At 40.4% G+C, this 13479-nt stretch overlaps 1 protein-coding gene across 1 annotated transcript in view; it reads right to left on the bottom strand.

Moving 5' to 3' along the window:
- Window positions 1–806: 806 nt before the first annotated feature.
- SYNE1 (spectrin repeat containing nuclear envelope protein 1) overlaps window positions 807–13479 on the bottom strand; it is a 454337-nt gene continuing 441664 nt past the window's right edge. Inside the window, 4 exon segments of the mRNA XM_035728590.1 lie at window positions 807–1904; window positions 9488–9546; window positions 10912–11004; window positions 12038–12250. Of these exon segments, the coding sequence (XP_035584483.1) occupies window positions 1664–1904; window positions 9488–9546; window positions 10912–11004; window positions 12038–12250 (606 nt within the window). The 3' untranslated portion in view covers window positions 807–1663.

Here is a 13479-nt window from a genome sequence, read left to right as displayed (position 1 = left end):
CGTGGGAAACCTAATAATCCTCAGGAGCCCTAGATGAGATGGCACTCAGGCTACAAACATCATGGAAACCATGGCAGGCAGTTTCAGGTCGAGCACCTCAGTTTGGTTTATGTAGAGCAGGATTTGTACACCAAATACCCACAGGAGTTAGACTGGGACAGGTAGTGAGAGGAGTTAATAGGATATAAAGCCAAACGTAAAAACTCTCTCTTACTGTTCTTCAAGTGACAGCAACCGTATCACCCCAGCGATGACTGGCATGCAGGAATATGCACCCAAGGCATCAGAGATTTCCATTTTCAAGAGAAGCCTGAAACCTGGGCTTTATATAAATTCTCCTCTTCCAATTATTAAAGGATGGATTAAAACGCCAGGAGCACCAAGCAATTCCACGATGGCCACTGGTTGGCAAGATCAGAGGGGCAGAATAAAATCTTATTGTATTTGGACTTGAATGATGGATGAAAACTGTATTTATTCTGGTAGACAATGAAAAGCAATCAAAGGTTTTGGAGTAGAGTAGGGATGTGAACAAGAGTGCTTTAAGAAAATCCACATGGCTATTGAGTATCCTTGGGATGCAGAGGAGATGTGGCCTCAGTGAGGAGAGTAATGCGGGGTTTCTTCCAACTGGGCAAAGGGAACAGAGAAGAAAGGGGGCCGTGAAAGATGTTGCGGGGGTAAGAGGTCAGGAGATATGATTAGTTATGGGGAGAGGAGGGGGAAAGGAATCATCCAGAGTCCTTTACGTCTAAATGTGCGCTCCCTGTAACCATCCTTTTTCTTTAATACATACTTATGTTTCAGCTTCTCTCATTCTGCAAAACAGTTCATTTAGGTTGTGCTCTGGTAAGTGTCTGCTTAGTACATAAATTTAGAGTCATTTCTTTAAGGGAAAGAAAAAAAGCACAGACAAAATATTTTATAGTATCTATAATAAATGCAAAGAAATCAATACAAACAAAACTTGGCTTTAGCAAACTGTACATACATAAATATCTTTTTTTTTACTGTAACATTCAACTTTTTTTTCACATAAAGCCTTCCATGATTGTATTTATTACATCCAGTTTTACTTTATACCTTTAAAAAAAGTGCCTTTTAGATTTACAGCTTGTGCTTCTAAAGCAAAGGTTAGAACATCATGCCCCAGAGGAAAACAAGGTAAAAAGAAAGGTGCCATATAAGCTCTTAAAAATTGTATGTTACAAGGTTCTAAAATCTCCTCAGCACTGGTTGGTTGGTAGATTGTTCAATGCCAACATGGCACCCAGGGAGAGTCCTTTATTGAATGGATGGAGCAGCACCGTGGGAGAGCTGCTCAAGACAGTCTACTGAAGTCCTTGGGTATGCAGAGAATGAGCCAACAGCCCAGAATTCATGTGTCCAGAGAACGCTGGAGGTCCTTAATCTCATTAGTGCTGAGGCTCAGAGTTTCAAACAAAATTTCTTCCCAACTTATTGTCTGTCTGCTCTCCTCCTGTCATTGTTTACCATCCACCTCCGAAGCCATGATCTGCACACACGGGATACGGAGGAGAGCTAAAGCTGCCACCCTGAGGGCATTCACCAAGATTCAGGTCCTGTTTTTGCTAGTTTGGGATTGCTTTTGGCCAAATCCTCCTTATGCTACCAGCGCTGCTGCAGATGGCATCTGCTTGGTTCAGAGCGGAGGAGGGCCATTTGTGTATCTGAGCATGGGGTGGAATGATCGGGCAAAGTTGTTGGAGAGGGCACAACTATAGTCTTCCTCTGACATTGGTACAAGGCAGGCGAGCCCGATGAGGAGCAGCAGGAGAAGCTGGAGTGGAAGAGCCGCTCGGAGGACTCTGAATAAGAAGGCTCGGCCGGACCGAGTTGGCCGAGGCTCAGAAAGGGAGGAATCGGAGCCACCTTTTATGGACCTGAGAGGAGAATCAACATAAATAACTCAAATATCTCAAATGCTGGATGGATGCTGCTGTTTGCTTTCTCACCTTCCTGGAAGCTAAAGGACCATGCCCAACCCAATCCAACCCAGCAATTAGCTGGCAGCTTTCTGCAGTATGCCAAGGTGATCTCCCCACCACCACATGAAGAGTTTTTTTGGACACTTCACTGATGAAAAATAAACATTTAGTCAGTCAACTAATGACAACGAATTGGGTTCAAATCCCATCCCTTAATTTGGTAAAACATTTTCCATCAACAAAGATAACTGCTCTCCACACATCCTACCAGCATAGATTAAGTAGATCCAGGATAATTAAAATGTGGATGTTTGATGCAGGACATTTTTAGTTTAAGAGTATCAGTAGCACTATGAGGTAAAATTAGTTGCTGTCAGAATTATGCAAGATCCCCTCTTGCCATCCTGGATGTGCCAAAATCTATGCAGCAAGGTTAAGAACAGCGGCAGCCATCTTGCAGAGACTCACGAAGTTTAAATAATCTTAGAGTATACCCTGGTTTCATCTTGCACTGAATCAGCATGTGATCCTGACCCAAGTGGGTTCCAAAGCTGTACGTACAAGGGTGGTGGCAGAGTTAGCCTACAGAACACTTGTGTGGGACGGTGTAGATTCTAGGCTGATCCTATCTATCGCTAGTTCTGTGACTTTGGGAAACACACCTTTTCTGAGAACAGATTATCTTCTTGAAGGCTCCTTCTAGACTCAAAGTTCCAAGTTTCCCTAACTACTTCCATTTTCCCATCTACGTTTAAATAGTGCATTAGAGATTAAGTATGAATCTCAGCACTCATAAGAAAGACTGCAAAATTCTGAAAATGGAAGTAAGTCCTGGGTGAGGTACACTATTTTCTCTTTGTGGGCATCCATTAATGTCTTATTTGGTTACTAGTAGGAAACTTGTAGAAGGAAATGTTATTTACAAGAGGCATTCTGTACACACGCACGCACACACACGCACACAAAACAGTGCAGGAACAAAAAGAATATACGTACCAATGAGACACATTCCCCCATACCTACAATGAATTCCCTAATGGTTATAATATCACTAAGGGTAAGGACACTGAATGTGAGACCACTAGAGAAATAGGAAGGTGTAAAAACTATATTGGTTACTCTGTACATTTTTCTCATAAAAAATATGTTTCCAGCTATCCTACTAGCCATTAATTTCTGAAAACAGATTACATTCATATTAGTGAGGGATAAGGGGTAGCACCAAAGAAAATAAATAAGATAAAAAACGACATAAACCCCTTAAAAAGGAACAGAGGGAGTACTCAAAGCTTTCTTATTACACTGTCAAAGACATATGTGAGACAAGCAGACTAGTCTGCAGAAGCTCCAAACAGCCACGTACCACTGTGTTTCTAGTACAGTTCTTGCAGTGTCAAAAAAACCACAAATCATTGGCCCAAACTGGGACTGTATTCTTGTCCAAAGCCCATGACTAACATCTGTGTAACCTTGAACAACTCATTTCACCTCTGAGTGCCAACTGCTTCAAACCCTCCAAATTAGATTAGATGGTCTTCCAACTTGAAAGTTCCATATTTTATATATTTTAAGTCTTCTACTAGTTGGTCAGTATAGTCAACCGAGAGGCCATAAGAGTTTAATCACCATCTAGTGGTCAAACTGATTAACTGCCCTTATGCTAAGGCCAATGAGTTATTCCTCATGAACTGAATAGGAAAGGTTGTATATGTTGTGAAAAGAACATAAGTGAAGTATGCCACATAACTATTAGTGGAAGGAGAAAACAGAAACTCCTCAAGCTACCAAATTATAAAATCTTCATGTTGAAATAAAGCCTTAGAGAATATATAATCCATCTTCTAACTTTATACATAAGTGGCTAAGGAGAGTTAACTTTTACTCTTCTAATTGCTGGGCAACACCCTAAGCATTTATCTTATTCTCTCACTTAATCCCCATGATAGTCATTTCTCAGAGAAATGAGGTAATATATATATATTACCTCTGAGAAATAAGGTAGCTAGCTCAAGGTTATACAGTTAGAAAGTGGCAGAATTAAGATTTCAACCCCGAGCTTTTTAGGTCCCAGAACTTGGACTCTATGCATAGGGTCAACCACTTGCCCCAAATCATACAATTAAGTGAAGAGCTCTAGCAGGGAGTCAGGGTTCCCAAGTTCCGCCCTACCACACTCTCTACAACATTTTGTTGTTTGATGACACGAATGGAGGTTGTCCAGGCCATACTTATGTACCTCACCTGAAAGAAGCAAAGAAGACAATACTTGTATCCTAAAATATTTGGAGGTGAGGGGTTTCCTTGTGTCTGAAATAAATGCCTCTAATTGTAAAGTATTATACAGATCAAGTCAGTATTATGGACATGAGGGCATTTTGTTTTGAGGCAATTGTACAATCTTGGGCAAGTAATTTAGTCTCTCTTGTCTTCAGTTTTCTCATTTGCATTTATATACCTCAATCATTATGGAGGTGCATTAATACCCTCAAATCATTTTGGCTCTGACAGTTTATGAATTCAATAGTTTGCCTTAAAGTGTCTTGAGAAGAATGGGATAGTTACCCATGAACTCTGGATTGAAATTTCCTTCAATATATCTTTCTGTTGACCTGAAAGTATGCCCTGGGAGACAACACTCAGTACCTGTCACTGGATGAGTTATAACAGGAGCACCAAAGACAGCTCTACATTTCCTCGTTATTCAATATTTAAATAAAATGAAGGCAATTTCTAAAAGTCTTCTTCTTTAGAAGACATTTAAGGACATTATGGGCAAGTTTATGCATTTACTTAATAATACAATTTGACTGACAGAGATGAATAGCCTTTGTTTGTCAATGATCTTCTTTGAGCAAGTAAGCCAAAGATCAAGATCAAAACAGGGGCTGCACTTTGACAAGTCCACTCCTGAGGAAAACTAGAAAGGTCACCATCTTTGGAATATGGGCTCATGTGTTATAGAGTCTGTTGAAGGACATGGCACAGTGAACAGCATCAGAGCATTTCTTATTAAAATTTAATTAGCATGTGCCTTCTAACGTTGAAGAATGCTAACCTAGGGAGAAGTAATGGGCTGAGATAGGGACAGAGAGAACACACAGTGCTCAGTGGGCTTCCATGCAGTTGACTGCTCTTGGAAATGTCCACTTTATCTACTGAGAAAAATGCCACCCCCTTGGGGCCATTATCAGGGTTTCAGCATGCCCCAAATTGCCTCTTCTTAGGACGAACCTGTACTGGAGCTTCTAGTACCAACAGGATAATGGTGCAGGGGGAAAAGGGTACTTTTAATATTTATCTATTGACCTAAGAGCACCTGTTTCAAGAGTCTTGGGAAAGTTGACAAGGGAAAGAACAAAGACTACTCATTAACTAGTCACTCATCACTCTTCAACGGCCTTATTACATAAATAGACGTGAGCTGAGATTGTCTTTCTAGAGGAAAAACGAAATGTGTGAACTTATCCAAGGAACTTAATTGATGGAGCTATTTCAGATAATTCTGTCCAGCAAAAATGTGCTTTATTCTCTCCAAGTAAATATTTAGTTTATCATTTTTCTCACTCCCCTCACTCATTCAAATTTCTGGGTAAATAACTGCCCAGGAGTTGTTTCATCTCTTTCCCAAAATACATATAGTTGTGGGAGAAGGAACATGGTAGGGGGGAAGCGGTAGTACATAATAACACACCACACAAAAGAAAGTCTGACCCAGGGTTGTAAAAAGCCTGAATAGCATGCACAAAGTATGACTCATCTCAAAAATTTTACATAATCAAGGAGAATAAAATGAATTACCTCTGGGCATACATTATTTAAAGGCACATGAAAAGAAATTTTCAATTCGTTTTGTTACTTGTTAGCTAACACTGGCAGTGTTGTAACAGGAATTTATTGCGAGAAAATATCTAGGTTGCGTACGATCTTGTTGCCTGCTCTGGTGCGGATGGTCTTTATTCCCTGGATGTGTGGTTCAGAAGACAAATTTCCAGAATCAATTTAGGATTTCAGTCTTCTTTTTCAAAAAATGAACTGGCTGGTCCTAAGCAGTGTCAGGCAGGCTGTGGGAGCCCAAGCCCTAAAACTGTTGTGTAAAGGAGCCGCCCCGCCCCCCCCTCGCCCCGGGCCCTCCGGCAGAGGGAAGTGATTTACAAACTAGGATCCGGAGTCAGGTAGACCTGGTTCAAATCTTTAATCTTCGTGCCTCTAATCTTCAGTGTCTTTGTCTGTGAACTTGGGAATACAGCCATGCCATGGGGATGTGGTAAGAGTTAAATGAGGTGACAGATATACAATGGGCATAGTGCTTAAGGCACATTAAGTGCTAAATAAATGTCACAATTTATCATTATTGTCTTACCATCATTGTTAAAGCAAAGGTGTGCTAATTCATATCATTAGGGCCTGGTTGTATGCAGCCTTGTCTCCCAGGAGAATAGTTCTGATTTTTTAGTAGTGCTTTGAAAGATGTGATACATTTGCCAAAGTGGCTGACTTGTTCCCGGGAAACACTGGGAATGCATACTTCAAAATATTATAAAAGAAACATACTGGTACCTTACCCTATAACTGCTCTCAGCCTTGGTGGCCAGCCTGTCCTAGAAGTACACCTGTATAGGCTGAAGCTCTCTAAATGCTATGGATAAGGAGATTCCCCAGGGAGGAGCCTAACAGAAAAGACTTGGAAAAAAATTCCATAAGAAACCGAACAGTGTTTACACTGAAGTGCTCACAGTTTTCCCCCTCCCTTCCATTTACTGTTCCACTTTAGTTCTCTCTGTAGAAGGTGCCAGAGACCAAAGGTGTCCAAGGAAATTTTGCATGTTAGAATTTTTAGAACTTCTTTTAGAATTTTTGTTTAAGTTTTAGAATGAAGTAATTGCTTCCCTGTATCCAGACTACAGAGCAATTATTCCTTTGCCTTGCTGGAAACTGGAGTAAAATCTTCTCATTTGTCAACTTCAAATAATCCACAGTAGAGTTGAGAAGACTTGTTGGTGATTGAGTTAGACGATTTTAAGTCAAAAATAGAAAAAAAGTCCAGGTGGACCATCATAAACAGTGCTTCTTAAACCTCTTTAATCTAGAAACTGATGAATAATCATTATGAATGTATGCACAGATGTTTTTCAAATGTTTATAATTTTTAAGGAGTCTTGAGGAGCTCCCTGTAATTGATTTAGGGCATCTGTACATTCTGACACATGGCAGGAACCATACGGTAGTAATTTTGTAAGCCCAGTGCCTACACATAGTAGGTATACAGTAAATATTGGCATCAATCTATATGTAGGCTTAGAATACTACATAAGAAGACATAGAACTGTGGCTATAAAACCAACCTGAAATCATATATAGCAGATAAGCAACTGTATTATTAACATCAGACCTTAAACAACAAAATAATATAAGAACCTCCTTCCTTCAAACGGATAACCAGTTTCTTGCAACTCAGCCTCTTTCCTCTCTTAGAAAGAATGTGTGTCTAAAAGTTTCCATTGTAGATCGCTGGGGTCAACATTCTAAACTGTTTGTGCTTTCAAATTTGCTGGAGCAGTGCAAGATCAAACACAAGGTACACTCAAATCTCAATGTAAAGGAACACTGTGACAGCCTGGATTATGAGTGAAGTTAATTCTTTCCCAGCAGACTCCGCATTCCATTGTCGGGGTTGGGTGCACCCCAAACAAGAGGTGCCAAGAAGTTAAGAAGTCCAAGAATGTTCAACCACAACCTGTCTGCCAAGGTGTTTGATGAAGTTTGCCATTCAGGTGTCGCTCGTTTGTATTCCAGACCCTCTACGTAACAAAGTAAACACCGTGCTGTATGCTCAGAAAGATGTTAATGAACAGCGCTGGACAGAGCAGAGCTGAAAGGCGCCTGTGGATGTCACAGTTGTGAATGTGGTTGTCCCAGCTGCAAAGCCCCCGTAGGAGACATGTTGAAGCACCTGCTGCCCTGAGAAACGATGCCTTGGGCATTTTCAGAAGACCCCGTGAGACTGAAAGAGTTGGGGTTGCAGATTGATGTGGTATTTGGGAACCAAAGGGTGGTTGCTTTTGGTTTTGCATAATAATGTAAGAGCCTTTCCCCTTCTCATCACCGTCATTTATGTCAACCAAAGAATTGATCTCTGGTATCCTAACAGGGCTGCTATGGGGATAGTCCCCATCTCTGTTCTTGGCACATTGGCAATTTGTGGGGAGAAGATGGACAAAACAATGATCTGTCTGTAGTAGATGACTGGCTTTTCTTGTAGGGGACTAAGAGAACCTCAGAGCACCTGTGGAAGTCCATCATTCTCTTCAAAAATCCTTGTGAGTTTTTCTCCATTCATATTTCATTATTGGTTTATTATGGACAAAAAGCCCCCACAAAACTGTTGTCAAACGAAACCAAAGGGAAAGAAAAAAAAAAGCACAGTAAAGGGAGGCTTAAAACCAAAAAGCACGTCAAAGTACGTTCTGCATTGCTTCAGCTGAATAGGAATGACCAAATCAAATATCCAGTCCCTTCAGCAGGCAACTGGAAAGTGAAAACTATTACTCAGGGGTTGTTTACAGCTCTACACTTCCTTACCCCTCACCCTCCTTTCAGGAATTTAGATTCCAGCTCAGTGGTGATAAGTTTCCAGAGGGGCAAACTACTTTAACTGTGAACTGCTTGGGATTGAAATGAAAAAAATCAGCTCTAGGGACAGTATTTTCATTTTTTAAAAAGTTGTCTGGGGGAACATGAACTGATTAGTGAAAGGGCAGGGAAGCACAGACATCACACCAACAACGAAGAAGGCAAAGCACCGCTAACTGCAGAAACAAGGGATTGTGGGAAGCCAGGCGTAAAGCACGGAGTGGCAGCTGTGAGTAGGCTCTCTGGACGTCCCCGGGCAGGGGAGTTGACTGCCTTTGTTTCTAGCGTGAAAGAGTTTGCCAAGTGTCAGGAAGGTGAGTGACTGAGTGTGCTGGCAGAAGAGAAGTTTTAGGATAAGCAAAAGAGAGAAGGTGCTTATAAATTTTAAATAATACCAAATTAGGACTTGCCATTTTGAGAATTCAAAACCCACAATCTGGATAAAACATGAAAATAAAATAAAAAGCTGGGGAGGTTAGTATATTTTATTCAGATTTGTGGGTTCTGTGAGTGGTAAAATAATTCATTGATCTATTACCTGTCTTATTGTAAAATCTAGAAATAAAGAGGATGAGGAAAGTCTGCCATGAATCAAATGGAGGCTGAGCCATCTACTGCACTGAATCCTTAAGTGCACACAGAATACGATGTGATGAAAAGTACCAGATGGCCTATGTCTAGTTAGATAAAATTCTGGTGGGATCCAAATATTTTGTGCTCTGAGCTTTACTTATACTTTGCACTTAGAAAAGTCTCTTCCAATTTATTAGGAAAAGGGTGTGCAGATGAAACAAGTAATTTCTCAACTACCCTGAGGCAGACCAGATAGAGGCCTACCTAAATCATGGACAATTTTCATCATCCTCTTGGAGTTCTAGAACAGTGTGGAAACCAGGAGAATAAGGTACCTGCTATGTGGACTGTTGACAGAGGGTCCAGGCTGTGAGAGACTACATTTGCCTCGTGGCTGTTTGCAATGAACAGGGGTAAAGAAAGAAGAATGTTCAGTCCCGGCAAATAAAGACAAGCTACTGAAAAAAATTAAACTAAAAGTGCAGCAAAGGAAAAATAAATAAAATGAAATGATCAGTACCCATGAATTCAGGAAACTGGCTTTTCTTCTGTTGAAGAAGTGAAATAAATTCACATCTCTATCATTGGTCACCAAGGAAACAGAAACTGTGGTTTGGGAGTCCCCACCACAGTGGGTATATTTTCCCCCATTTTTCATGGTGGATACACAGGTGACTCTACACCAGCCAAGGATTTACTGACAATAAATATATAGGTCAGCACGCCTTATATTTTTGTCTTCTAGAACACTGAAACAGTATTGAAATTCTTGGTAGATAAATAAATAACAATGGCAATACGAGATTTTTCTTTGTAGAATGATGAGGACCCAACAGATTAAATCAGGGTTAGAATTTGACTCGAAAAGCCAGTATTCCTTCACATTCTTAAACTAGGATCTATAGGAAACTAGTGAATGTAGTAAAAAAAAAATCCTAAATAAGATAATAACATTTATCAGCATAGAACTTAAGTGTTTATAACAAAAAAAGTACAAACAAAGTCAATACTTCTAAAAACTAAGGAAAATGGAATGTAATAAAAATGAATATAATCATAAAGCTGGACAAAAAAAAACCAAAACAAAACAAAAACAAGCTTCTAATTACACAGAGAAATCAAAGTATAGAGGGTAGCAGGGGCCAGATTCGTCCTTCCGTTCTCACAGGATGCCAGTGAGGCAGCCTCCCAAAGGCTCTGTGGCTGAGTCCTCTTGAGCTGTTGCCTCTTTGCGGGCAGCACAGTCATCAGAAACCTTCAGAACCACCTTCGGGAGTTTCTTCGCTTGAGAGTTCAACAGAACCTCCACTTGTCTCATACATTCAATGGTCTCATGAGACACTCACACAGTTTTGTCTGCTCTGGCTGAGGCGCCCCTTTACACAGAACCTACTTTTTTAGGTGAACTATGATGGTAGTGGTTTGAAGGGAGGAGCCACCAAAGAAACAAGGGAACACCATTCTAGCGATGGCCCTTGGAGCAAGAGAACTAATTTGTCTCCCTGTACCAACCACACATTGAGCCCTCCTTCTTTTGAAAAACAGAATGTTCTTTTCCATTCCTGAGCGCATGTGGGGAGGGCATGCCGCAGGGCTGAGGAAACAACACTTCACTGTGTTACTGTGTGACCACCCTCCTCTGTAGGGGAACTCCTGCTTTCCCCAGGGGGAGCCTGTGGACCCTGAGGTAGGTACAGATACTGTTGCTCCCCAGCATTCCCTCCCATGGGCCAACTGAAAAGGACCGGTGGAAAGTTACCGTTCTTTGTCTGTTGGGGGTGCTTCTTCCGGACGCAGGACTCACAGATCCCGAGGTGTCCAGTTCATCAGCAGAAGACCAGGAAGACAAATCCTACATAGGAAATAGATTCCTTTAATGACTCCATGTCCCAAAGTTGTGATGACTTGGTAATCCACAATGCATTTACCAGCCCATCCCCACCCATCCTCCATAAAAACTGAACCATTCCTTGGGAAAAATAGAATCAGACAACTCTAAGAACAGAACCTAATTCTTCTAGTGTATTAGGCATTTTCTGGTTGTGTATTTGGTCCTGCTGGAAAATAGAGGTATAGTTTTGAAATTACTATGTCACTTGCAGCTTTCTCATTTCTTAGTGACACAGATGTGGACGAGTGGAAGTGAAGGAGGTGAAGGAATTGGTTCTTACACTACAGGTCTCTTGGACCAGAGAGAAACCAATTCATTTGAGTTAGAAACAAAAGATATTCATCCAGGAGCCTGCTTTTGTAGAATGTCTTACACTACTCTGTTATTCAGAGTAGACTGCTCCTTTGCAGGCTTATGAGAGTGCAGGGCGTCTGTGTGTTCAAACCAAGATTTTGCAACGAATTGTTTGAAGTCTTACCAAGCATCTCTGTATCTACAAATGCATTTCTCAAAACCAATAATACTACCACGATGCAGTAGGTTTAAGAAAAGAAAATATAAAAAGTAAAGGAGTGGAGGACATTTTCTATGAATTAACTGCTGTCTATGTCAGGAGAACTCATGCCTTCTGGTGTTTGAATACAAAACTCATATGCAATGATTGGTTATGATCTGCCTCACCCGTGTGACTGAACACATGTGAATTCTTAAATAAACAGGGTAAAATACAATGCCACAGTAGAGATGGTAAAGGGTCAGCAGTAACAATTGCAAGAGGTTTTTTTGATATAATAGAATCAAAAGCAGTGTCCTATTATAAAAGTTTATGAGTCCCTTTTTTTATTTTGAGACAGGACTCGTAAGAGCAGTGATTGAGAGCAGGCACTTTATCCTGACAAGTACTATATTCAAAGTCCTTCTAAAAATGGATAAAGATGATGCTTCTTTGGTTTCCTGTAAGAAATGCTAACAATGATGTCTGCTTAGAGCTTACCTGCTGACTGCTTGCCATGTCTAATAGCTTCTCCAGCTCCTTGATGTGATGACTGACCTCCTTCAAGAGAAGTCTGAGCCGATTTCCAATCACATGGACTTTTTCTTTGGCTTCTAAACAGTCTGTGCCTTCAGCATTCACCAGGAGTTGGCAAGACATGTCTTGCAGTGAGGCCACTCTGAGTTGGGATTCCAAGAGCTCATGCCTTATTTGCTATGTGTGTGATAAGAAATGCTTTACTAAGAGCTTTCGGTAATTGGGGAAAATTCCAAAAAGGCAGAATGACATCAGTTTAACTTAGTGGACAATTAAACCTGAGTATCTGAATGCTGTGCTCACATAGGGAAGAATGAAGCAGCCCCTGGCATTCAGGAATCGGGGGTCTGGGTTCTAACCCTGCCTCTGCCAAAAACAGTTTATAAGGCCCCTGAACCTTTCTGGTCTCAAGTTTTCTCATTTCGGAAAATGACAATACCGTTTCCTGCCTGGTCCACAGTAAGTATATTGGAAGGTTCAAATTGGTGAATATATGTGAATGTGCTTAAAATGTCAAGTATTATGCAAAAGAGACGTAAGATATTCTTTTATACAGAAAGTGAAACATTAACATATAAATATAGCAAAACTCACATATGTCTAAGTATATACTCTGATCTTTGTCCAAGATTTTTTTGAAGGATATAGTAGTGATTCATTATTTACAACTAATGTCTGAGGTCAAAAGTCAGTAAAAATGCCATTGCATAGCTATTCCCTCTTGGTTTCTAAGACCTTTATGGCACTGAATTAAAAGCTCCCAATTCTGTTGGTTAGGTTAGTAAGCATTAAATGTTGAGAAATGACATTTTAAAAATACAGAAAACTACAAAATGCAAATCATTTTCTCCTAATGGAACTCAAATATACTGCTTTATCTTCTATAAAATCCCTTAAGTACACTGTACATTATATTGTCCAAAGTCCTTTGCATAAGAATCTACGCAGAGATTCTGCAAATTTCCTTTTGAATTCAGTGCTAGAAAAAGTTTCTTTCTCCTTGAGAACTGGCATGTTTTCTTTTTCTCATATAATGAAAATATAACCTTCTCACATTTACCTTTTGTCTTCATTTTCACAAAACTTGGTGACAAGGTTACTGTTAAATCTGATACACTTAATTTCTTCTTTTAAGGTTTTATTTATTTATTTGAAAGAGAGAGAGTGAGTGAGAGAGAGCATGAGAGGGCAAGGGGGAGAAGCAGACTCCCCTGCTGAGGAGGGAGCCCGATGTGGGGCTTGATCCCAGGACCCTGGGATCATGACCTGAGCCAAGGCAGTTGCTGAACTGACTAAGCCACTCAGGCACCCCCCATTTAATTTCTTCTAAGAAGTCTTAATGGTCTCTTTCTATTTTAATAGTTTCAATGTCCATAAAAATAAAATTTAAGCAACTCAATACACTC

This window comes from Zalophus californianus, chromosome 7, assembly GCF_009762305.2.
Source record: "Zalophus californianus isolate mZalCal1 chromosome 7, mZalCal1.pri.v2, whole genome shotgun sequence".
Lineage (NCBI taxonomy): Eukaryota > Metazoa > Chordata > Mammalia > Carnivora > Otariidae > Zalophus > Zalophus californianus.
The sequence above is the reverse complement of the archived record's forward strand: the minus strand, read 5'-3'. Positions and strand labels throughout refer to the sequence as shown.